The sequence below is a fragment of the Setaria italica genome, chromosome II, assembly GCF_000263155.2.
Source record: "Setaria italica strain Yugu1 chromosome II, Setaria_italica_v2.0, whole genome shotgun sequence".
NCBI lineage: Eukaryota > Viridiplantae > Streptophyta > Magnoliopsida > Poales > Poaceae > Setaria > Setaria italica.
This window is the reverse complement of record NC_028451.1, coordinates 28,227,246-28,254,355: the sequence shown is the minus strand read 5'-3', so window position 1 is coordinate 28,254,355 and position 27,110 is coordinate 28,227,246. Positions and strand designations below refer to the sequence as shown.

The 27,110-nt window shown below is 45.4% G+C and overlaps 3 protein-coding genes across 3 annotated transcripts; 2 read left to right on the top strand and 1 right to left on the bottom strand.

Moving 5' to 3' along the window:
- The first annotated feature begins 3,766 nt into the window (after nt 1-3,766).
- Nucleotides 3,767-8,575, top strand: LOC106804101 (L-ascorbate oxidase). Its single transcript, XM_014804784.2, has 2 exons — nt 3,767-4,683; nt 7,358-8,575. The coding sequence occupies exons 1-2, from the start codon at nt 3,922-3,924 to the stop codon at nt 8,300-8,302; spliced, it is 1,707 nt and encodes a 568-aa protein (XP_014660270.1). The 5' UTR covers nt 3,767-3,921; the 3' UTR covers nt 8,303-8,575.
- A 4,325-nt stretch (nt 8,576-12,900) lies between these two features.
- Nucleotides 12,901-18,031, top strand: LOC101753736 (L-ascorbate oxidase). The gene is made up of 2 exons (XM_004956618.2): nt 12,901-13,826; nt 16,764-18,031. Exons 1-2 carry the CDS (start codon nt 13,074-13,076, stop codon nt 17,718-17,720), a joined length of 1,710 nt encoding a protein of 569 aa, XP_004956675.1. The 5' UTR covers nt 12,901-13,073; the 3' UTR covers nt 17,721-18,031.
- Nucleotides 18,032-24,227: 6,196 nt separating this feature from the next.
- LOC101753325 (heavy metal-associated isoprenylated plant protein 23) lies at nt 24,228-25,282 on the bottom strand. The gene is made up of 2 exons (XM_004956617.3): nt 24,864-25,282; nt 24,228-24,740 (listed from the first exon to the last, which is right to left on the bottom strand). The coding sequence occupies exons 1-2, from the start codon at nt 25,024-25,026 to the stop codon at nt 24,424-24,426; spliced, it is 480 nt and encodes a 159-aa protein (XP_004956674.1). The 5' UTR covers nt 25,027-25,282; the 3' UTR covers nt 24,228-24,423.
- Between the last annotated feature and the right edge of the window lie 1,828 nt (nt 25,283-27,110).

Here is a 27,110-nt window from a genome sequence, read left to right as displayed (position 1 = left end):
TTATCTTGTTTTAGAATTCTACCTTTTTCTTTTTATCAACCTAGTGAATAATATGAAGGTCGATTGGTGTAATTTTCTTGTGAATTGTTTTTATCTTTATGAAGGTTGATTGGTGTAAATTAACAATATTAATCAAGTTCTTTATCTAATACGAAGACTTATGTCCAGTTTTCATGTAATACCATGTAGATGGACCGACAATGGATATGTAATGCGAACAGACGGACCAAGGAGCTCGTTGATGGCTTCCATTATTTTCTCGAAGTGGCCAAAGACAACAAGCTAGAGAAGGGATTTTTATGTTGTCCATGCTTCCAATGCAGTAACAAGGACTACTCTTCCTGGGAGACTCTTCACAACCACTTGTTCAGCCACTTGTTTAAATACGGTTTCATGCCTAACTATTTTGTTTGGACCAAGCACAACGAAAGAGGGGTTATAAACTTATAATGGAAGATGGCGAAGAAGAGGAGGATGATAACAACATTCCAGACTGGGCTGCAGGTCAAGTTTTTGCAAATACTACAATGGGTAAGGCTGATGAAGAAGAGTTTGAAGAAGATGACACTACTGATGATCTTGGTCAAGTGCTACGAGATGCACAGAAAGACTGCGAAACTGAGAAGAAATCAGAAAAGTTGTAGCGTATAATAGATAATCATAAAAAATTGTTATACCCAGATTGTAAGCAGGGGCATAAAAGCTGGGTACCACATTAGAAATGCTGCAATGGAAAGCAAAAAATGGTGTGTCCGATAAGACATTTAAGGGGATATTGAAAATTATAAAGAACATGCTTCCTGAGAATAATGAATTGCCGTCCACAACATATGAAGCTAAACATGTTATTTGCCTTCTGGGATTGGAGGTTTAGAAGATACACGCATGTCCTAATGATTGTATCCTCTATTGTGGTGATGAGTACGAGAAATTGGATGCTTGTCCTGTGTGCGAAGCACTACGGTATAAGATTAGGTAGGATGATCCTGGTGATGTTGAGGGGCAGCCTCCCAAGAAGAGAGTTCCCGCAAAAGTGATGTGGTATTTCCTTATAATACCATGTTTGAAACTTTTGTTCAGAAATAAGGTAAATGCTAAGTTTATGCGATGGCACAAAGAAGAACATAAGCAAGATGACATGCTGAGACACCCCGCTGATGGAGCCCAGTGGAGATCAATTGATAGAGCATTCCCAGACTTTGAAAGGGATGCCAGGAACATAAGGTTTGGTTTAAGTACTTATGGATTCAATCCATTCGGTGAGTTGAGTAGTGGTCATAGTACTTGGCCTATGACCCTATGTATGTTCAACCTTCCTCCTTAGCTATGCATGAAGTAGAAGTTCATTATGATGCTGGTGCTTATCCAAGGTCCAAAACAACCCGACAATGATATTGACGTATATTTAAGACCGTTGGTTGATGAACTTTTACTACTTTAGAAGGAAGAAGATGTACGTGTATAGGATGAGGATAAATAAGAGAGTTTTGACCTACGAACATTGTTGTTCATAACCATCAATGAATGGCCTAAGCTGAGTAACTTTTCAGGACAGACAAACAAGGGATATCGAGCCTGTACCCACTGTTTAGACGACACAGACAACATGTATTTGAAACACTGTAGGAAGGTCATGTATATGGATCATCGTTGATTTCTTCCTACTAAGCTCCCATTAAGAAAGAAAAAGATGCATTTCAAAGTGACGCCAGACCATCGTAAAAGAAACATGCACATCGTAATGGAAAGCGTGTATTTCAAATGATAAAGGATGTAAGGGTAGTCTTTGGAAAGGGTCTTGGTAGCGAAACTATTCCGAACGACGATAACGGGCGTGCACCCATGTGGTCTTATTGGGAAATCCTAGAGATCCGCAACGCAATAGACGTGATGCACTTGACGAACAATTTTTGCGTGAACGTGCTAGGCTTCCTGGGTTGTTATGGGAACTCAAAAGATATATTGGAAGCACGACGGGACCTAAAACGTATGAAGCAATGAGATGACCTACATCCGGAAAAAAGAGATAAAATACAGCACTATTTATGCCTCGCTAGTTAAACTCTCAGCAAGGAAGAGAAGGATAGCATGTTTGACCGCATGAATAGTATCAAGGTTCCGTCTGGGTACTCCTCGAATATAAAGGGAATAATAAATTCTCTTGATATCTCTCTTATCAACGTCTGGGTTATGTTTATTAGATATTAGTTTTGGCTCAACTCATTATTGTATGTGAGTCATCCCACTAACTTTGTCTTTTATTTTATGTAGGATGCAAATGCAGAGGTGCTACTGAGAATCCTATTTCAATATTAGCTTCATGGACCCAACACTTGTTAACCAAAAGCAGATACGGGATCAACTAAAGTCTACATTGGATACAATATACAAATTTTTAGAGTAACAGAATTACAAGCAATACATACTACTACCTTACAACTAGTTGTAAGTAAGTGTAGGTACCGTCTATTTTTGTTTTCCTTTCCTTACCTAATTAATGTTAGTTAGTTCTAATATGAACATTTATGTACAAAGTTACCACTGGATTCTCCCTTGTAATTATGATTGATCAAAGCAATAACAACAATGTTATTGTGTTTGATTCGTTGAGGAAACCAAAGGTGCTTAACTTGTAATAATTCTGGACCTTTATCTCTATGCAAAAGTTTGTTTCCTAAATTTTCACCTAACACTATCATATTCATTATTTTAATTTGAAGCGTATGAAACGATTCCGTAAGTATCACCATGGTGATTTCAAAGAAAAACTTACATTCAGTACGACTTATCCGGTATGTATGAAGTTTGCACATTTTGTATATTCTATAATACGAATATTTCATAATTTATTTTTTCCACTAAAGTGCTTGAGACAGTAACAAGGGAATAATTTATGTGGATACTACGTCTGTGAGCACATACACCATTTCGTGAGAGACAAGGTGCTATCAGACGATATGACTATACGTAAAATAAACCTATTAATTATTAATCATTTTCTAACTCTTTTATTTAATTGTTCGTGTAACATTCACATATTTTCAAATTACAGATGTGGCGGATTCGCGAAGAACTCTTGAAGAAGCACTCATAGGATTTCTAGCGGATGAGGTGATAAATCCCATAGGAGAATTTTATTACGATGGACATTCAATAGCCAAACCGAGCAACACCACGACGGGAGGATCCTAAGAATTACGAGAACAAATTATTATATATATATAGTACTTGTATTAATACTAGTTTGATGTGTATAATATACTAAGAATTGTATATATAGTAGTTATAATTAATATTATACATATACTATCATGAAATATATATACAACATGCATACAATACGAGCGTATACATGCAAGTAGTGTACGCTAAGGATGTATACATATAGGTATATATAAGTGAAGCAACAATTAGCATTAATATAGAAAAGAATTCAGGGTAAAAAGAAAAAGTCTTTAATCCCGGTTAAAGAGAGGGACCTTTAGTCCTGATTAGTTAGCCCCAGTTGAATATTCGAGAGATATGACTCCCTCCAACCGGAACTACTGCCCGACCTGTCGTTTCATTTGGAAGTGGCACATGGTCATCGGCGAAAATTGGAAATGGCACACGCTACAGAATTTTACCTCGAAAAAGATCATTAATCAACTACTCCGTTAGCTAACCTCAGCTAACCTCAGCGCAAGGAACACCAGACCTCAGCTAACTGCCACCCCGTTCTCTATAAATACTACTCCATTAGCAAAAGGTCGTCACACAACCACACTTCCACAGCTAACATCAGCGCAAGGAACACCAGACCTGCAGCAGCCAATCTGTCCTGTCACCCGGCCGGAGCCCTACTGGGAAATCTTGTGCCGGGGAAGAATCATAAGCTGAGCTGAAGTGCTGAACGCCACTCTGCCGTACGTGCTGCCGGCAATGGCTTCCCTGCCAGGAGCGGGGCGGCGCCTCCTCTGCAGCCTCTTCCTCTGCCTCACGCTATCCGGGGCCGCGCGCGCGGCGACGCGCCACCACGAGTGGGAGATCAGCTACCAGTTCAAGTCCCCCGACTGCGTGGGCAAGCTCGCCGTCACCGTCAACGGGCAGACTCCCGGCCCGACCATCCGCGCCACGCAGGGCGACACCGTCGTGGTAAGGGTGAACAACTCGCTGCCGACGGAGAACGTGGCGATCCACTGGCACGGCATCCGGCAGATCGGCACGCCCTGGGCCGACGGCACCGAGGGCGTCACGCAGTGCCCCATCCTCCCCGGCGACACCTTCACCTACACCTTTGTCATCGACCGCCCGGGCACCTACATGTACCACGCCCACTACGGGATGCAGCGGTCGGCGGGGTTCAACGGCATGATCGTCGTCGCGGCGGCGGCCGGAGGGAAGGACGCCGAGCCGTTCGCGTACGACGGCGAGCACGACGTACTGCTCAACGACTGGTGGCACAACAGCACGTACGAACAGGCCGCGGGGCTCGCGTCGGTGCCGATACGATGGGTCGGGGAGCCCCACTCGCTGCTCATCAACGGGCGCGGCAGGTTCAACTGCTCGGCGGCGGTGGCGGGCACCTGCAACGCCACCCTCCCGGAGTGCGCTGCGCCGGTGTTCGCCGTCGTGCCAGGGAAGACGTACCGGTTCCGCATCGCCAGCCTCACGTCCTTGTCCGCTCTTAACTTTGAGATCGAGGTACGTACTACACGTGGGGTTTCTTCTCAATTCTCATCAAACGCCTTTCATTTCTCCGTTGCTTTGTTCAAAGTTGCATTTTTCGTGCTAGACAGATAGCGTTTTTTTGACGTAGCTTAATTGTTTTCGATCAATAAAAATGGCTAGGAATTACAAAAGAATATGATAATTTCAAATATAACTAATATATTGCACAAGTAAAACTAATGATGGATCTATTTATTACAGTAGAATTATGGTTCTTTTACGTTTGCGATCAAATCTTTCATGATGGATCTATTTATTACAGTAGCTTGGAGTTTTCATGGTGGCGGAGAGTGACCGCCATCGATCAAGCTAGAAGTCGCCGTCAATCAATTCAGTTAGAGCTAACTAATCTGTGATAGGACGGTCAGCACAGCGTTTTTCAAGTCCTTGCTATCTGGTAGTAGTTTGCTTCTGTCTGCACCGTTCCTTCCAACCCTTTCACTAACCTGCACGCGTCAGCCACCGCGAAACTGTATCGAAATAGAGGATGACGATTGACGATAGAGTTCGGTAAATAGCTGTTGCTTTGACATGCTAGCCATTCGCGTGGAAGCTACCTGCTTAATACGATGTTCAACGTTTTTTAATAATGGATAAACATCTGTCCTCTAAATCCACACTTAATATATATAACCAAAAGTTACCAGAGTTTTTAGACTCCAATTCTCAAAATTAGGAAACACAACAAACAAGAGAAATCAGAAAGAAATTCAAACTTCTTCTATGTCCTTACTTCAAACTTGTTTTGTACTCGTGCAACAATAAATCTTCACATCACTCATCTACTTAGAAACTCTTGATGTCAGAAACATTCTGCAGTAAAACGATCATCCGATGGTTGTCGATCCATGTAGTGTAGCAATCGAACTGAGTCGATATCGATCGTAGGTTCAAGAAACCTCACATCATACCCATTGAACAACCTCCACAAGCCACCAAAGTGATGGTGACGACACCTCAAGGGGGCTTTTGTGACGCCAACGCGCCGTCATCGAAACACCACATGGATCTTCATGACGATGCCTTTAAGAAGGACCACGATGCCAACACGCCATCATCGCTAGGCTGAGAATGGGACTGGGTTTTCACCCAAAGAAGCCAAACATGACAATACGGGAAGGTGCAACGATGTCGCCTCCAAAGAGAGAATGGCGCCCACAGGCATCGCCAACTAGACTTTCGCCCTGACCTCCACCAGACCACCATGGGTGAGACAAACCCCAGCCATTCCAGAAGCATAATGCACCTCATTGAGCTGCTCGGTGCAGCGTTTGCCCATCGTTACTGCCCATCTAAAGGACCTGCAGCATGAGCCCACCAACGCCACGCAGCCCGTGCACTCGCCGATGCGCAGTCCTGCGAAAGCATTCGCCGACATCATACCACGCGTCGCTACCTCCAGTGCGCCTCCAGGGCCTCCACGTCGCCTTAGCGCCGCCAGCCCCGTTCGTCACCCCATCGTGCAGCCGTGGTGTCCTGTCGGCAGCAGCAGCTCCACCGGTGTCGCGACCAAGCACAAGGCCGCCACCACCTACCAGCGCAGCGGGCGCAGCCTTCGTAGATCCGGCCAGGTAGATGCTGGATCCGGCCCCGGAGATGCCGGATCTAACAGCCACTAGCCCACAGCCAGGTGCAGCCGCCTCGAACCATCCCATCTACTGTTTGATGTGCTTGGGGAAGAAAGAAGAAGGCCCCGTCGTCGCCTTCCTTGCAGGCGGGCGGGCTTCCTTCAGCCTGCTCTAGCAGCAGCGAGGGTGAAAGAGGGTGGAAAAGGAGGGGCGGCGGTGCGGTAGCGTTGGCGCTGCCCGAGTCACCCACTAGGAGCGATGCGGGGCCGAACGGTTCGGTTCCCATACAGTAGTTTCCCGATGTTCAACGTTTACTAACCATGAATATTAATACGATGTATTTTTCGTACAAAGTACGCTCACATAAACGTACATCTGATGACTCGATCAAGTTATATCTTAAAATTGACAGGTCACTGTCCACTGCTTGGCGGCTGGAAGTGCTCATTTCAGAATTGAAAAGTGTGAATTCGGAAGCAAGTCAACATATATTCATAGTTAGCATAATGGTAGTATTCAGCTATTATCTTTTAAAATGACTTGTTTTTTAAGGAGAAAATGATTTGGATATTTTTTCACGATGAGCAAAGCCTTAATGTCATCACTAAATTCTAACCAAATTACAAAGCAATCTGTATGTTCAAAAAATGATTTGGATATAACGATACATTTTTTAAGAAAAAGAAAATGGTCAAAATGTAAGTTTTATAGTCAGGTCGAAATAAATAATCTTCATATTCTAGTGTAAATGTGTAATGCACACTACAAGAAACACCCCTCTAGATACGTTTTATTTTTAGTAAAGCATGTCTGGAGCGTCTCCCCATGGACCGTGTCAAGAAGTAAACACGTTTTGTCAAACGTCTACAATTTGGAAACAACACTTTAAAAACATATCTACGTTGAAATTTTGAAGCGCTTTACTAAAGCATGTTAACAATCATATCTACTGACAGGAGCATACAAAATATAGATACGCTTTCAATAGCATAGCAATCCAAGCATAGCTACCACTATGTTTTGTTGTAGTGGCAAATTCTCGCCACTAACTAATTCGTTGACCGAACGGATCATGCAAGGGCCACCAAATGACGGTGGTTGAAGCTGACGGGCACTACGTGAAGCCGTTCGTGGTGACGAACCTCAACATCTACTCCGGCGAGACCTACTCCGTGCTCATCAAGGCCGACCAGGACCCCAACCGCAACTACTGGCTCGCCTCCAACGTCGTCAGCCGCAAGCCCGGCACGGCCACCGGCACCGCCATCCTCAGCTACCTCGGCAGCCAGCACCCGCCCCCGACGACGCCGCCCGCCGGCCCGGCCTGGAACGACACCATGTACCGGTTCCGGCAGAGCGTGGCGACGGTGGCGCACCCGGCGCACGTCGAGCCCCCGCCGCCGCGCGCCGACCGCACCATCCTCCTGCTCAACACGCAGAACACGATCAACGGGCGCATCAAGTGGGCGCTCAATAACGTCTCCTTCACGCTGCCCCACACGCCGTACCTGGTGGCGTTGAAGAACGGGATCCTCGGCGCCTTCGACCAGCGGCCGCCGCCGGAGACGTACGCGCACCAGAGCTACAACATATACGATCCGCCGCCGAACCCGAACGCGACGACCAGCGACGGGCTGTACCGGCTGCGGTTCGGCTCCGTCGTCGACGTCGTGCTGCAGAACGCCAACATGCTGGATGCCAACAGGAGCGAGACGCACCCGTGGCACCTGCACGGGCATGACTTTTGGGTGCTTGGCTATGGCATCGGCCGCTTCGACCCGGCGGTGCACCCGGCGACGTACAACCTCAAGGACCCCATCCTCAAGAACACGGTGGCCGTGCACCCCTACGGCTGGACGGCTCTGCGGTTCAAGGCCGATAACCCAGGAGTGTGGGCGTTCCATTGCCACATCGAGGCCCATTTCTTCATGGGGATGGGCATCGTCTTCGAGGAAGGGATTGAGCGTGTCGCCGAGCTCCCCCGGGAGATCATGGGGTGCGGGAAGACCAAGGGTGGCCGATGATTTTACAGTCAGTTACCATGTTTAGTTGTAGTAGAAATTTTTGCAGCGTTGTTCCGATTCTTTTGTTTGTTGAAGTATAGACATGGAAGAACTGGTGTAATATGTTGTGTGTGTTTACTGAGCATCGGAGGCAAGTCTATATAGGCGTAATAGAGAATTACATTAAAACATCCACTCCATGTACAAACTGGTGATGAAATACCTTGGAAACTTAAGCTCCCGCTCAAGATTAAGATTTTCTTATGGTATACATGTATAATGATTCTTCCTCCAGAGATAATATGAACCAAAGAAAATGGAATGGAAGCTCAAGTGTGCTATTGGTCCATGACCCACAAGGTGGCACGTTTGGTAAGCTAGAGGGGATGTTGGGCAGGCACACGGCTATATAAAATGGACTGCGGAGGGTGCACAGCATGGAACAAAATGAAAGTCGTTCCATGTGGTGTAGGGTGCGGGGGGATGCAAGTTGGCTAAGCCCGCCAGTCGGGCGGAACCTGATGGGTGCCTTACGGTGTATTTGGCTTATGGTGTATTTGGTTTGGGTCCGAACTGGATTGGAACGGGTTTGACCCACATTGATCCGCGTTTGGTTGAAACATCATCTGGGTTGGGTCGAACCAAGGAGGAAATATTCCTCCTAGATGCAGGTCGAATATATCCGCCCAAAACGAGCAGACGCACTCGACCCACTTCGATCCCGTCCGTCTCGCATCCGTCCGTGGGAGGCGCAGGTGCAGGTGCTGGTGGCGAGGGGAGGCAGTGGAGCAGCTGGCCACAGAGGCTGGCGGCGCTAGGCTGAGGGCAGGCGGCGGAGCAGGGCACCGTGGAGGTTGCCGGCCGGCACCGGGGCCAAAGGGATACGGCAGAGTAGGGGGTCGCGGAGGCCGCTGGGCCGAGGCGAGGCGGCGGAGAGGAGCAAGCGTGGGGAGGAGCAAGGCGCCGGCACTGGGCCGAGGCAAGGCAGTGGAGGAGGAGCGCCGGGGAGGAGCCGGCGCAAGGAGGAGCAGCCCACCGGCGCTGGGTAGTGGAGGTCGCCACCGTGGGGAGGAGTAGGCCAAGGGAGGAGCAACGGGGAGGAGCCGGTCGGCGGCGTAACAAGAAGCTCGAGGGAGCGGCGGCATGCACGGGAGCTCGAGGAAGAAGATAAGATGCATGAAAAAAAAGAAAAACAAATGATGACAGATATGCCCCACACATGATAGGTGGGACCCGTTGAGAACTGGTGTTAATGGTGTTAAAATGACATTCATCCCAACCCTCTCAACTCTAACCAAACAAAAAACTGGAACGGACCTATCCTTACCAACCAAACATGAGATGGGTTGAACTCAACTCATAAAAGTAGGATGGACCTAACCCATTCCACTTGGTCCCAAAACCAAACACACGCTTAGTGCCAGCATTTGGACCGTCTAGAGTCATCGCCGCTGCGCTGCATCCCCCGGTATATATACACGGGACCGACTGTCTTCAAAGTCATCCTTCCCCATTCCGTCCCATTCGACTCCCACTCTCCTCCCTTCCTCTTGCACTCAACTCTTACACACTCCTCATGCTTTGTGGCGGTGGAGGTAACAATGTGTGTGGTGAGGTTTGAAGATGCTCTGATATGAAAATTATTAGCCACTTCATTCGGTTTTAGAGGATTATTGATTTCAAGTATTTTATTCATAGCTTTGAAGGCCTGCTCTTTTAAATTAATATCCTTATTCGACAATCGAAAGTGACACACTACCTCCCGGCTTGATATCATTGCGTACTTTATGTACCATCATCTTATCGAGGATTTGATTCGGAGTCATCCGTCAACCTCCTCCTATAGAATAGCGGTCAGCAATTCATAGTCCGAACTTAAAAAGAGTTTTGTTCGTATAAGTATATTAGAATACTAAGCATATACTCACATAACGTAAAGTTTGTATACCCAAACAAGATTATAACACTTTAAAAAGTATGGTTGTGAAAAAGAAAAAACACCAGCTTAGTTCACGAATATCAATTAAACAAAACATTTATTCAAGTGTAACAAATTGTATATGGCCAAACAAACAAATGTCTATGAAAATAGGAGTATACCTAATAATTTTGACACCAACATATACTGATATACATATGTTTACTAGCAATAGAGCCACCAAACTATGTAAACTACTGTCCAAACAAACAAAACAGGCTTTTCTCACCCTCCCGTCTTCGGCTGGCCCAAGAAGGCCCATCACGGCAGCAACGCTCGGCGCTCTCACACAAGCAGGTAGCAAGGCGTGGAGAACACAAGAACTAAAATACAGTGATATTGCTTCAATGCTTCCACGGTTATGCTGCATGTGAACCAAAATTAAAGCGGCTCAACTGTTGTGTTATATGCTCAGGAAGAAAGCAAATCAAAATCAGCAAAAAAGGAAGAAATATGCGCGTGCTTTGATCAGTTTGGCCGTTTGAAACTAAAAGAATAAAACAAAGCGGCGCCAAAAGGTAACATTGTACAAGTTGCAAATAAAAGGAAGAACCAGTTCGGCTTTTTTCTCGTTTTTCCCCTCGCTAGCTTTGGTCTCTCCAGGCTTGATCTGTTGATCAGTAATCATATGGAAAAAAAAAAGATTGAGCATTGTCGGTATGAGTATCTTTGCAGCGTGCACGTACGTGCATGCATGTACTGTTAACAAAAAAAGAAACCCGAGAAAGTACTATGCACGTGAACGTAAACTGACCGAATCAGGCAGTCAAACGACTCGAGATCGGGGCAATCAAACACGGGTCTGAAGGACGACGGAGCATTAGCATTAGCACGTGTTTGGTTCGATGGAACTATTTATTAATAGCTGTGTTCCAGTTCCAGCCTTCCAGGTCAGATAAGAGGGCCGGATTAATAAGATGAACGGAAGCTTTCCATGCTGGAAGAATTTGCTTTGATCCCATAAATGCGACTATTCTAGGGCTTATTTTCAAAACAAACAAAAACTATTAGCTGCCAGCAAAACCGCGTAATAATGGTCTAACAGAAAGCGAGCGGTTGAACATGCTACAGAGATTTTGCGTTTTTGGAGTTTCTTTTTTTAATATATACCATTTCGAAGGGGTTTCAGCAGAGCTGGCTTAAAAGTTCTAGATTATTAGTATAAAAAAACTATGAATCAGCGAATCGATCGGGGGTTGGCTTGCTCAACTACCGTGGTCACCTTTGTCTTGGCTTTCCGGTGTACTCGACCAATTTCTAATTATTCTTTTCATTCTCAAAATATAGGTTATTTTGATTTTTCTAGATATATGGATTTTGCTTACATTTTGAAACGGATGGATTATTAAATTTGAAACCGAAACCCGCACGACAACGAGCATCAGATCCGCTTAAAAGAAAAGGCAAATAAAATAAAATAAACCGGTACTGGTGGGAGGAAGCAGCTAGCGCGTCCCCATCTCCCCTTTGCCTCCTTTTCCTTCTAGGGTTGAATATGATTGACCGCTGCAGCAAGCTCGTTGCCTGGCGCCACAAAGTAGGGACACTCCATATATATACGCCGATGGAAGCCAATCCAGCAACGCAACGGTAAATGGTTGACGTCCTTCAAGTGACAACCCACCACGGTATTTCATCACATATACACGGTCATAGAGAAACCATTTTACTTTTCTCCGACGTGCACGCATGTATCAGCAGCTAGTATTTTCTTTTTTTGGAGAAATCAACAACTTTGGTGGTAAATTTTTCATAATCAAACAACGAATTGAAGATTGTGAGGAACAAAATGTAACCAGCTATGTTCAGGAATCAGGACCGACACTCGTCTTGCTTTCGAGAAAAGAAGCAGTTGAACATGCAGCTGTGGAAGCGGGGAAATCTCATAATAATTGGTAAAGAAAAAGGTCCTGATAGCAGCAGAGCTGGCATTCTTTGATCGATATCTTTCAGTGTTTTTAGCTGTACTACAGGATGAAAGGTTCTCCATTACCAGCTGTATGATTGCTGATTGGGGATGACTCAGATCCTGCAATATTTGTCGATTACGCGCTACATAATAATATGCATCATCACATGGCCTTGTCCATATGGGTTCTATTCAAGAAGAGTGTCCAAGTTACGCATTAGACCATGCATGCATTCACGCATCCTGCAACATAGGTAGTTCAAGCGAGGAATCAGGAAGATTGGAAGACTCAAGTATGTATCCACGTTTGGTGCGAAACTGGGGAGGAATTCCACTCGCTCTTCAAAATTTCCGGCCGGCTGATGAGCGGTCAGCAGCGCAGGGAACAGGTGTTTGTGTGCATAGAAACATGTTGCCAAAGGAAGCTGGCTTTGAGATCAACAGCAAGTTCGTTGGTGTAAGATGAGATTAATTAGGCTCTCAATTAATTCAAGTAAGCAGTGAAACATTTTGCATTGCCTGCGCTTATCTCAAGGGACCAACTCCAATCTCATCAACTGATGAACACATATCCTCACAATATGAAGCACATGCGTTCTCTGAAACTCTGAATAAAATATGATTGAAAAAGTCGTGTATGGTTGGTGTCACGCGGAGGTCTCTCAAATCTCTCTCTAGTCGGTCTCTATATATGCAGGACATCCCGTTAATCACCTCAACACATACCGGCTACTAACTAGCCTACCAGCCTCAGCTCAGCTTTCAGCAAGGCACTCCAAACCAGCTGCTGCCACATCCGGCCGGCGCCGGAGCGCCGCGCGCAGTTCCCATCCCTGACAGCGACAAAAGTAGCTACCTATACACGAGAGCCGCGAGCGCCTGCTCTGTGCTCATCAGAGCTCACAATGGGCCGGCCGCCGCGCCTCCTCTGCTGCCTCTTCCTGACCCTCTCCCTGGCCGCGGCGGCGCGCGCCGCCACGCGCCACCACGAGTGGGACATCAGCTACCAGTTCACGCACTCCGACTGCGTGCGCAAGCTCGCCGTCACCATCAACGGGCAGACCCCCGGGCCGACCATCCGCGCGACGCAGGGCGACACCGTCGTCGTCCGGGTCAAGAACTCGCTGCTCACGGAGAACGTGGCGATCCACTGGCACGGCATCCGGCAGATCGGCACCCCCTGGGCCGACGGCACGGAGGGCGTGACGCAGTGCCCCATCCTCCCCGGCGACGTCTTCACCTACACCTTCGTCGTCGACCGCCCGGGCACCTACATGTACCACGCCCACTACGGGATGCAGCGTTCCGCGGGGCTCAACGGCCTCATCGTCGTCGCGGCGGCTCCCGGCGGGCCGGACGCCGAGCCGTTCCGCTACGACGGCGAGCACAGCGTCCTGCTCAACGACTGGTGGCACAGGAGCACCTACGAGCAGTCGACCGGGCTCGCGTCCGTGCCGATCGTCTGGGTCGGGGAGCCGCAGTCGCTGCTGATCAATGGCCGCGGGAGGTTCGTCAACTGCTCGGCCATGGCCGCCGGGGCGTGCAACGCCACCCACCCGGAGTGCGCCGCGCCGGTGTTCGCCGTCGTGCCGGGCAAGACGTACCGGTTCCGGATCGCCAGCGTCACCTCGCTGTCGGCGCTCAACTTTGAGATCGAGGTACGCACTTCCGTTTCCCCCCGTACCTCTTTGACCTTTAAGGCTACAAATGGCATTGCTAGAGAACCAAAGTAATCTTTAATTATATCAATAGAATGAGCACAATCATGTGCTTCGTTCGTTCCCCAAAACAAAACCAAGCAAAATAATCAAAACCGCAGTTTTTTGCACCATGACCAAACTGTAAAAAAAAAAGGCTACAGCAATACCACATTTACAGAACATGAAGCAAGCTTTAGGCTTGAGAAGTGCCGCCTACATACAAATTAACCAAGAAATCTATGCCCATACAAACATATGAAAATAAACTCAAGTTTAGCTAGAAAAATTCACAGGATGGCATCCAGATTTGGTAGTAGCATGTCGACCAGTTAGCAAAAGATTATGACGCAAAAGGCATGCACTGACACTGAAAAATATAATCCCCCTTGGTACTCAAAAACCCACCTAGACGCAACGCAACAGTCGAAAGGCTACTGGAATGATCCTTTGTTTGTGTTGATCTCAATCAGTTCATAATAAAATAAAGAGAAGAAAAAAAACTTTTTTTTTGAAAATTAGGGGAAAAAATTAGCCTGCGAGATTAGTGTAGGTTCTCGGCAGCAATACTGGGTAAAATCTGAAGGTGGGAGCCCCATGTGGTTGTCGTCGCCCGAAACAACGCGGAGTGCGCACCAACTTCTAGGCAGCGGGCGAGCGGTGGAGGCGCTATCTACATGGGAAATGGGATGTGAGGAAGCGGACGCCGGCGGCCGGCGGCCGGTGGGGTTGCTTTGGATCCATCTGCATCATGCGCTGGCTGCTAGCAAGCGGAGCGATTTGCTCCCCCGTTTCCGTCGTTTCAGATGGCCAACCCGCGTCAATCTCGCGCCTCTCGAGGCCTGCCGTTGTCTTGGGGCATCATCCATCCTGTAGCGGAGCTCGTGGCATTTTTTAATCTGCTGACATGTTGCACTAGCACACCATGTGGTGGTCCACTCAAACTAGGCCTTGTTTAGTTGGCCAATTTGGGAGGTGCCAAATTACTGTTACAGCACTGTAGCACACTGTAGCGTTTCGTTTGTATTTGTGAATTATTGTCCAAATATTGACTAATTAGGCTCAAAAGATTCGTCTCGCAAAGTACAACAAAACTGTGCAATTACTTTTTAATTTCATCTACATTTAGTACTCCATGCATGTACCGTAAGTTTGATGTGATGGGGAATCTTCTTTTTGCATAGTGTCAAAGTTGGAAGTTGGGAGTAACTAAACATGGCCCTAGACGTTGGCGGTGCTTCCAAGCAAGCCTCCGCCGCTCCCTTGTGTCTTTGGCCACCGTAAAATAATCCCGCCATTGTTGGGCATGCATGTTCGGATCAGTATATCTTGGTTACCGTGTTGCATGCATGTTCGGATCCGTATATCTTGGTTACCGTGTGACCTGCAAGCGAGCTTGTATATATATACTCCCTCCCGCGAAGAGTAAGGGGGTGTTTGGATACGAGGTGCTAAACTTTAACAGTGTCACATCGGATGTTCGGATGCTAATTAGGAGAACTAAACATGAGCTAATTATAAACTAATTGCAGAACCCTATGCTAATTCGCGAGACGAATCTATTAAGCCTAATTAATCCATCATTAGCAAATGGTTACTGTAGCACCACATTGTCAAATCATGGATTAATTAGGCTTAATAGATTCGTCTCGCAAATTACACTCCATCTATGCAATTAATTTTGTAATTAGTCTATATTTAATACTCCTAATTAGCATCCAAACATCCGATGTGACGGGTGTTAAATTTTAACACCCGATAGCCAAACAGCCCCTAAGTTTGATTAAAATTTATATCAATATTTATAACACTAAATACGTATGATATGAAAATATATCTAATAATTGATATATTTTTATATAAATTTGATCAAATATAAAGTGGTTTGACTTAGGATATTTGCGGAAAATATTCCAAACGAAATACCCATACTATATGCAAGTCGTGTACTGTGCAGCCGTCGTTCTTGACGCCTAGATTACACTAAACCTACCATGCATCTTGCCTGGTTTTATTTTATATAATTGTATATCCATACAAATGATCGTGGCCCCATATAGTACTCCATTCGTCCCAATTGTAGGTTATTTTAACTTTTCTAGGTGTATGTTTTTTTCTATGTATTTAGATGTAGTATATGTCTAGATGCATAATAATATTTATGAACTTTAAAAAATTAAAATGATCTACAATTTAAAATGGGATCTACAATTTAAAATAGAGGGAGTATATCGTTAGGAGATGTCGACAAGCAAAGCTGCAACCTACCCAAAAAGTCTGACTAGCCATCACATCATCACACATTTTCTTAACGACACGATAAATAGAACTACGATAAGATAATCACCAATAACTTATCGACATATGTCTGCTCAATCAGTGTGGCTAATCAATTTAGCTACTGAAACTAACGCGTGCAACGCAAGTCTTCTTGACCTGGTCTTGGATATCTTTATAGTGTATTAGTGTACATTGTATAGTACCAGTCTTGCGTCCAACGGTTACCAACTCTTGCAAGTATTAGCATGTGGTGCATTGCTCACGGCATGAAACACGACGAAACAGGAAATGCGGAGCTGGTCATCAGCTGGATGATTATTATAACTTCAAAATGGTTTAGTAGGCCTTTGTACGTCCTCTCGTATGCATGCAGAACCATTTGCAAATGCAATTGCTTCAACAGGAGCCACAGCTGACTCCTTCCTACTTGTATCGATTTCTGATGCCGGTCATAAGCCTTTAACAAAGGCCGAAGCCACTTAACAACCATTTTTTCATAAAAAGATTACGCCACAGTTTAGCTTTCACGAACACTTTATGTGTTTCTTTTTCTAGGAAATGGTCCTCTCTTTCAAACAACTGGTCGTCTAATTGATTGACCGTACTGCATGCATGCAGGGACACCCTATGACGGTGGTTGAGGCCGACGGGCACTACGTGAAGCCGTTCGTGGTGAAGAACCTCAACATCTACTCCGGCGAGACCTACTCCGTGCTCATCAAGGCCGACCAGGACCCCAACCGCAACTACTGGCTCGCCTCCAACGTCGTTAGCCGCAAGCCCAGCACGGCCACCGGCACCGCCATCCTCAGCTACTACGGCGGCCGCAGCAGCACCCGCCGCCCCCCGCCCACCACCCCTCCCACGGGCCCGGCCTGGAACGACACCACGTACCGGTTCCGGCAGAGCGTGGCGACGGTGGCGCACCCGGCGCACGTCGAGCCCCCGCCGCCGCGCGCCGACCGCACCATCCTCCTCCTCAACACCCAGAACAAGATCGACGGGCGCATCAAGTGGGCGCTCAACAACGTCTCCTTCACGCTGCCCCACACGCCGTACCTTGTCGCCATGAAGAGCGGGCTCCTCGGCGCCTTCGACCAGCGGCCGCCGCCGGAGACGTACGCGCACCAGGGCTACGACGTCTACGCCGTGCAGAAGAACCCGAACACGACGACCAGCGACGGGCTGTACCGGCTGCGGTTCGGCTCCGTCGTCGACGTCGTGCTGCAGAACGCCAACATGCTGGCGGCGAACAACAGCGAGACGCACCCGTGGCACCTGCACGGGCACGACTTCTGGGTGCTCGGCTACGGCATCGGCCGCTTCGACCCGGCGGTGCACCCGGCGACGTACAACCTCAAGGACCCCATCCTCAAGAACACGGTGGCCGTGCACCCCTACGGCTGGACGGCGCTGCGGTTCAAGGCCGACAACCCCGGCGTGTGGGCGTTCCACTGCCACATCGAGGCCCATTTCTTCATGGGGATGGGCATCGTCTTCGAGGAAGGCGTCGAGCGCGTCGGTCAGCTCCCGCAGGAGATCATGGGGTGCGGGAAGACCAAGGGTGGCCACTGAACCACTGATTAATTACCACCACCACCATCTGATCGATGTTTTTCCCCTTCTGTATGTTCATTATTCCTGAAGATGTCAAATTGTTCCGTTATTTATTTTTGTTTCATTCATGTTCCAAATATAAATGAAATCTAGATGATAATTGTATGGGTAGTTAGATTTGTGATGTTGCATTATTTACATCCCTGTGATTTTCTTACCTGTAATGTACTAAAATGAGTGCCATTGTATACTGAGCAAACGAAACAAACATTTGTTCAAATTTGTTGGTTATTTAACCAAATTTTAATAATACAAATGTATTGTCTCCTTTTCTCCTGGGTTAAGGTCTTTGGAGAACTGATACAATTAATTAATTTGTTCGTGTTTAATAAGAATGCACGAGGATGTGTTTAATTAGAATGCAGCATTTAGATCATCTGATTAGAATGCAAGTGTCTGTAAAAAAAAATATATGGATGCCATAATGATATGATTCTAGATCAACACCATGTGCTTCTTTTACAGACACTGCACCGTGCTCAGTGACATTTATCGATGTTTACAAAAGAAAGTGCTAAGCCTGCTGAGTAAACATGATCGAGAGACTCGAGAGGCTGATGAGCTGATCAGACAGCTTTGGAGCTGTAAAACAATCTGATCACACGGTTTCGACCTGGCATATATCACACCGTCCAACTTTTGTTTTGCAGTCATTTCGCCAGATGCGGTCTGGAATCATTTGCATGTGCACATCAGCGACTAGCGACAGCCGACAGACCGTCGTCCCAAGTATTCCAGCTACAAAAAAAAAATGTAGTTTAGTACGGTACACGAATGGTGTTTGTTCAGCAACCAAGATATAGGGTTTTGCATGTATAACTGAGATGATCGAGACAAAACCACAATACGTGCTACGGATTAAGATTTAGGGTTACATATAAAGCATTTCTGCTGGCATGATGCAAGGGTAGCTATTTTTGAATTAATTCTCCAAAAAAAATAAAAAGAAAAAAAATGATGCCAATGATACATGCGTAGTTGCATTTCAGAACCAACTATATACTGTGTAAAAGATCAAAATTTTAACTTGCATATGCTTTTTTATTTTTGACTAATGTATTTAGCTATCTTCTGAATCCTACTCAGCAGACCGTCTTTTCCGTTTCTCTATCCTGTAATTTGTTTTTCGTGCTTTAGGTGGGTATGTTGCTTGCTTTTGGTTGTACAAATACAAACTCTCCTTTCTTCCTAATGAAATGTTTACCCAGACAAGTTCTCGAAGAAAGAAGCCTACTCCAAGATAGATGAGCCGATCTTATCCAACCTACTCCCTCCATCCTAAATTGTAGGTGATTTTAGCATTTCTATATTCATCTAGACATAGTGTATATTTACATGAATAATAAAAGCTATGAACTTATAAATACCAAAACGACCTATAAATTGAAACAGAGGGAGTACTTGCTAAGATCATGCTTGAAGTCTTGAACAACAACCAAGTCTCTAACGACGTAGGGACAACGGTCAACAAAGCTTGGCAGTTAATGAATCAGTTTGCTATCTCGGTTAAGTTTATTTACATGTAAAAGCTTTGTTATAATCTTCATGGATGTATTTAGGAGAGAAATTGGCCTGTAATCTGTGACTTTTGCTGCTCCATCAATTTTAGCAATTAGAGTGATATATGATCCATTTATGCTTCGTAAACAGACATTGCCTGAATAAAATGCTGCACACAGAGAATAGAAATCCTGTTTTATTATGTGCCAACAGCTCTTTATGAAATTGGTATTAAACCCATCCGGACCAGGTGCCTTGTCATTTGGAAGGTTATTAATTACAGAGTCGATTTCTTCATGTGAAAAAGGTTCCTCAAGTTGGCTTAAGTTGGCAGAAGGTTGTATGAGCTCATGCAGGTCAAAGGTCATGGAGCTATACTCAGAAGTACCCAATCTTTCCTTAAAAGCTTCCCATAGAATTGACTCCTTTACTTGATGATGATACTGGGGAGTTCCAGATGTGTCCTCTAGGGACCTAATATAGCTTTTTCTATGCTTGATGGTTGCATTTGCATGGAAGAATTTTGTGGACTCATCCCCAAACTTTACCCACTTAATGGAGCCTCTCTGTTTCCAGTATATATTTTGCTGTTTCAGAAGGGCTTGCAAATGTTCCTGTAAAAGTACTTTGAAATTCCATTCCATGAGGGTTAAATCCCTGTATTCTTCAATCAGTTCCATAAAAAATAAGGACAACTTCACATTTGAGATCAGACCCTTGAGGCTTGACAGTTGAGAATTCCATGTTCTTAGAACCCTTCTGAGGTTTTTGAATTTTTGTGTGATCACTTTAGCTTTATCAGTTTCTTGAACCGGCACTGACCACCCATGTGAGACAACATCCATGAATTGATCATGTTCCAGCCAATAATTCTCAAACCTGAAAATGTTGCCCTTTGGAATATTTGTCCTGACATGGATGACACAAGGTGAATGATCTGACGTTTCCATCACCAAGGAATAGGCCGTTGTGTTTGGGTGACTAAGAGTCCAAGAAGCAGAAGTAAAGAACCAGTCTAGACGCTCCAACAGAGGTACCTGTTGCTTGTTGGTCCAAGTGTACTGTTTGGATTTTAGAGGAATTTCCACTAAGCCCAAAGTGTTAATGGCATCATTGAACATGAACATGTCATTATAATTACCACCTGGTTTGTTCCTATTAGATGGATCCCGAATGAGATTAAAGTCCCCCACTACTAACCAGTCATAGTCATCAGGCATTCGGATGTGTTTGAACCATTGAATGAAGTCTATTCTCCCCTCCCCAGTACAAGGACCATAAATGTTCGTGAGAACCCATTCCCAATCAGAAAGGTGTGAAATAAACTTAACTGAGATAGCAAACTGATTCATAAACGGTCAACAAAGCTTGGCAGCCAAGCTGCTGCAGTGCTATACGATACGAGCACCATGATTATTCCCAGTACTGATAAATCGGCTCTTCTATAATAGTGTCTCAGACTTGAGTAAATTTCACCGTTAGTCCTTAACTTGTTCTGGGTTTTCATCCTGGTACCACTACTCTCAAAATACCCATGACGGTCTTTAAACTTATCCCGAGGTCTCATCCCAGTCTCGGTACTCTCAAAATGCACATAACAGTTTATAAACTTGTTCCGAGTTCTCATCTAGATTCATAAACTTGTCTTGAGCTCTCATCCACTAAATTTTGAGTGGAATTTGAACTTGGTTTAAAATCTTCATGAATTTTTGATCAATTTTGAACGGGGTTCAAACTTAATTTCAAATATTCATGAACTTTAGATCAATTTAAGTGGGATTAAAATCGTAAAAGTTCAAATCCCACTCAAAATCAATCCAAAATTAATTTAGAATTTGAAATCAAGTTCAAATCCAACTCAGTTCTAGTAAACGAGAGCTTGGGACAAGTTTATGGATATGGATTAGAGCTCTGGATAATTTAGGAACTGTTATGTGCATTTCGAGAATAGTGGGAGTGGGATTAGGATGAGAGTTCGGGACAAGTTTAAGGACTGCTATGTGCATTTTAAGAGTATCAGGATCGGGATGAGAACTCGGGACAAGTTTAGACTTTTGAGAAATGACTAGATGCATTTGTCCTTGAAGTCTTCACGGGCCTAGCTTTCTTACCGATAAGCTGGACAACGATCGATCAGACCATTTGAAGATGCAGGTTTGCCCTGTTAAGAGTCAGACATTCCAGGCGTTTGACACTTCCAAAGATGAGGCAGGCTGCAATGTTAGTTGCGTGTTTTAGATCCTGATTAACTTGTGTCACATCATCTTGTTTCTGCAAATCCTGTACCACTCACACTATCTGGCAGTTGCAAAGATAGCAACGGTGTCATGGAATTTACTTATTTTCGCGGACCAAGACGTGAGTTTACTGGCATTATTATATTGCGCGTTTCTTGTGCAGGACGACTGTCCAGATGATCAGAAACGACACACAATCTATAACACACAATCTATAATATCTTCAAGTCAAGTCTATGTATGTATCATGTATATGATAATATGAACATGATCTGGCACAATTACTCGGAAAGGAACAGCTCCGCGTCAAGGGAATGACCATCAATAATACTATAATTCTGGATATATATATATGTATGTATGTAGTGTCTGACCTTTTTTTTTCCTAATCTATTTTTGCTGATGGCATGCAGTGTCAGCTTATAGAACAGAGAGAAAAGTCTAGGAACGGAAATTGCCAACCAATTTAACTCACAGACTATGAAATCGAAATAGCCCACAATTACTCGAGATATCATCAACACTTGGATAAGAATCCATTCATTTAATACCACGTAATGCAGGTTGATGTCATTATTCGCTAGAGTCTTGACTATGGAAAAAGATGAATTTTGATGGGAAATCTTGTACTCCCTTTGATCCCAGCATTCCACTTTGATAAATAGTATTTATAGAAATATACTACATCCATTCTTAAATACCGATGCAAATAGATAAATCTACAAGTTAAATCTAAAACACTTTTAATCATAGACGTAGTGGTACACATTTTACTTTATTTAACTAATTCATTAAATAGATATTATATTGGTCAAAATTGGAGAAAAAGTCTGCTCTTCTAGTCTCCTGTCTGTTTACACTACTCGAGCTTGAGTGCTAGGTCAGGAATTCAACTAAGACCCCTAAAACTTTTCTTGGACACAGATGCCTGGCATACTGGAAAACCTCCACAGGTTGTTTTTGAAAAGTAATTCCAAAAGGAAATATTGTAGCCGAAAAGAAGGAAATCTGGGAGATAAAAGGAGACAATTGCGCGTAAATCATTAAGGACTCATTTCAAATCTTTTAGGTTTCAAGCATATTTAGCTCATTTAGAAATATCCTTTGGAGGGCTTTGAATCCGCCGGGCTTCTCCACTTCATATGGGCTTAGATCTCTTAGATGGGCCCAATTGTCTAAATGGGTGTCTTTTGCTGTTGCCTGAGAGACGGCAGGCAGAGTCCTGCGCAGTGCAAGCACTTTTTCATGCAATTATTGCGTGTTTAGCACAACCATACGTGGTGTTTAACATGTCAATCCTCACTTGCAATCGAATAATCTTGTGCGCTGATATGATATAGCTTTAAATATTCCATGGAAGTTTCTGAAGCGACCTTTGCTTTGTGGAATGGAGGTTAGTGTCGACAACAAAATTCTTCCCCAGAAAGAAAGGGGAGGGGCCGGGCCGGGGAAGCAAAAGGTTCGGCTCAATGTTCCCGCAACGTTTGACGCACATGCTGCGTCAACTTGGGCCATGTTTAGTTACTCCCAACTCCCAACTTTGACACTATGCAAAAAGAAGATTCCCCATCACATCAAACTTGCGGTACATGCATGGAGTACTAAATGTAGATGAAATTAAAAACTAATTGCACAGTTTTGTTGTACTTTGCGAGACGAATCTTTTGAGCCTAATTAGTCAATATTTGGACAATAATTCACAAATACAAACGAAACGCTACAGTGTGCTACAGTGCTGTAACAGTAATTTGGCACCTCCCAAATTCCCTAACTAAACAAGGCCTTGGTTTGGCGCACCGAGCATGCGCATGGTAATTAATTAAGGAGGTGTTTGAATACTAGGTGATAAATTTTAGCAGTGTCACATCGAATGTTCGAATGCTAATTAGAGAACTAAACATGAGCTAATTATAAAACTAATTGCGGAACCCTGTGCTAATTCGCGAGATGAATCTATTAAGCCTAATTAATCCGTCATTAGCAAATGATTACTGTAGCATCACATTATCAAATCATAGACTAATTAGGCTTAATAGATTTATCTCGCAAATTAGACTCCATCTGTGCAATTAGTTTTGTAATTAGTCTATATTTAATAATCCTAATTAGCGTCAAACATCTGATGTGACATATGCTAAACTCACCTCCTAAAATTCCTGCCGCAGACGGTCACACACTGACACACTCCTGTAAGCACACAACTTCGTCAAATTTTGTTTACAAGTGCCAGAGATATGTTCAAGGCTTTACTGTTCAAGGCTTTTATGCTAAAATGAAAAATTTCCAGCTCCCTTTTTGGCCCAAACAGAGACAAAGGCAGTTGCGACTTCTAAGAGCACGCCCAATAATATGCATACCATATAATACAAGTGAGGAGGCAAAGTATATATAGTAACATACTTGGAGAGGCTCAAACTTGGAGGTTAGCGGGGGCAAGATGATTGAATCTACGCTTCTCCATTCAATCCACTCAAAAGGACAAGACTTGTCCTTGTATAAAAATTGCCCATCTTTATGCTCTGCGACTCAATATATAAATTTGAATGCTACCAAAGTATCTAAAATAAAGTAGAGCAATCCAGCTGCGCCATCAAGTACAGACACATCATAAGCTAATGTATGACGCGCCAACTGATTCATACATGCAACACACAGCTGGATCTGTGCACGAAATCTAGCAACAATAATCTAAAAGGTACGGTAGGCTAAGATTCGACAGCACATGCAATGCAAGAAAGAGACGAACCTTGGAAAATTTTCCCTTCTCCCATGCCCTCTTTACAAACTTTCTATTAACTTATTTACACAAACATATAGGCAGCTATATATCTAGGTGTCACCACCGTGAACACGAACACCAGCCACAGCTTCAACCTGCCACAAGCGGCATGCACGACCTAAATAAAAAAAGGGTAATTAATTGATCACATGATGGAGCAGGCGTTGGGGTTGTCGTCGCTGAACATGGTGACGAGGCGCTCCTCCTGCGGGCCGGCCGCCGTGGGTCCGCCGTAGCTGGAGACGGGCATGACGGCGTCGACCCTGCGCACGTACCCCGGCGGCGCCTTCTTGTCGTACGCCGGCGCGGCGTAGGGGTGCGCGACGTGGCTGTAGGGCACGTACGGCCAGATCTCGGCCTTCTTCCCCGTTGCCTGCACGCGCTTCACCACCTTGTGCGGCTCCACGTACCCCTGCACCGTCACCTTGTACTGCTTCCGGTTGATCTCCACGGACTGCACACCTGAGAAGAAGAAATCACCAAGAAACAACGTCATCAGCCAATTGTTATTCAAGATTTTGATGCTTAGCAGGTGCAGCTATTCTTGGAGTAGAACTAAATCTCTGATGGAGATCGAATATGTACCTTTCATGCTGGAGAGGGCGTTCCTGACTTTCATCTCGCAGCCGTCGCAGTCCATGCGCACCCTGAGCTCCACCGTCTGGAACTGCTTCCTCTTCTTGTACCGCCGCCGGCTGCCGCCGCCGCCGCCCAGCAGGTCGGACAGGTACTCCAGCGTGCCTCCCATGGCGTCTGAAAACTCTGAACCAAACTTTCTGATCCAACTCTAGCACCGTCTCAAGAAGGCCTCTCGCTCACTCCAAGGATGAAACAAATTAACAGCCTGCTGTGTCCTGTTCTTGAAATGGCCACTCACACTCACAGCGTGCACTACCGCACAACGGCCAAGAAGGTCTAGCTAGTTGGTTGCGATGAGCTTTGTTGAATGGTAGCTGGAGCTGGAAGAAGGGTGCCTGTATATATAGGCCTCCTGCAAGTTGCTGCAAGGCACCAGCTAGCTACCTGAGCTGCGGGCAGTGAGTGAGGTCTGTTTGCGTGTGTACAGCTAGCCAATGCAAGCGCCCGAGCCGTGTCCCTCTCTTTGCGGGCCGGTGACGCCTGCGAGAAGTTTCCCAAGATGCCTTGCCCCGGCGCCTGCATGGCCTGACGCTTTCTACCTGTCATCCTGCCGAATTCAGCTCAACCGACTTCCGGAGGAAAAGCCGGGCTCGGGGACCCAAAGTTGGCGAGGCGGTTTGTCCCCTGTGCTAAGCAAGGGGAGCAGGGGAGGCCACCAGGGAGGAAACGCACATGTGCTTGTGCTCCCTGTGACCTTGTGTAGGGCACTAGGGTGCTTGGGCTCTTTGGAAGTAGGAACTAAAACCATTTTGTTGTTCTCATCTCTGTCAAGTAAAGAACTTTTTTTCTGCGCATTGAGAAGTTTAAGTGTAAAGGAGAACAAAATGGTTCAAGTGAACGCTGCAAACATTGCGCGATAATAACATCTTTTCTCATGATTGCATTATTGCCCCTCAACTTGTTTCAGACTTTCAGGGCCTGTTCGCTTCAGCTTATTCAGCCGGCTTATCAGTCATCAAACAATGTTTTCCTCTCATAACAAATCAGCCGTTTCGACTTTTCAGCCGGCTTATAAGCTGAAGCGAACAGGCTCTCAGTTTCTAAATGGAGTAGGGAAGATGAAAACCTGCCCACGCATTCGCCGTGGGCTGGAGCTGAACTGCTGATGGCTGGACTGCCTCTGTCCTTCAGGTGTAACCGTGTGAGAAGCTAGTCGGCAGCAGGAACAGGAAGGTAGTGGTGGAGTCCAAGCAAGGCACAGGGTGGGCAAGGAGGACGGCCAATGAGGGGCCGCCAACTGCCACGCGGCCTCCGCTGAGCTGTGCCTTTGTTCCCTGATTGGGTGTAGCTGCGCGTGGGCCCCCACTTAGCAGGTCTTAGATAATCTTGACCTTTTGGGGAGTAAGTCCCGTGATTGCAGGACGAGGAGTCCTTCGATGATTTCTCAAACTCAATCATGCGTCCCCCAAAACACTCAAGAAAAGGTTTCTACGGTACGGTACCAGAGATCATTGCGCGGTTGCTCACATAATAGAGATTGTGGCCCCAACTAACCCTAGTCTTAGGGCGTGAAGCATATATTTTCGGTTGGAGTGTTGTGCTATATTCATTGAAAATTTTAAAATTGCTGATTTTCGTTTGTTTGATGGGTTGTCTCATGTAAACTTTGGCCCTATTTAACCCGAGGTATCAGTGGACGTATAACATACTAGCATGTATTTTCAGGGGAGAAGCTAACTTCAAACCACGCACAAAACCGGAAACCCCTAGAAGTAGAAGGCGTCCACACCTCAGGTGATGACTCAAGTGCACGGGATGTGAATTGTGATTATTATTTAATAATCATGGGCATACATGTATGCAGTAACACCTGTCGCGGGAGTGGATCATCAGTGGAGTGGTGCCAATGTGATATGCTATGTGGTCGTAAAAACGTGTGTCACACTTGTGTATCTTGCACACAAGAGTGTGTCACTATATGTTAATAGACCGAAAGTTTGGAACATAATCCATCTTTTGGAAAGTAGTGAAGCCTGCCTTTTTACCTTACATGTTGAAAAGTAAACTTTGACGGAAACCTCATTTGGCCGGTATTGTGAAAAGGGGCTAGCTACTCATTTGTGAGGCATGGTATTTCCTCACTTTGAACTCATTCCTAACCTATTTAAATCCCAGCCGGCCGGCCCTCTTTATTATTATTCAATTTTGTTTCCACTTACTTGGAGAAACATTAAGTCTACCTCATTCTTTCTG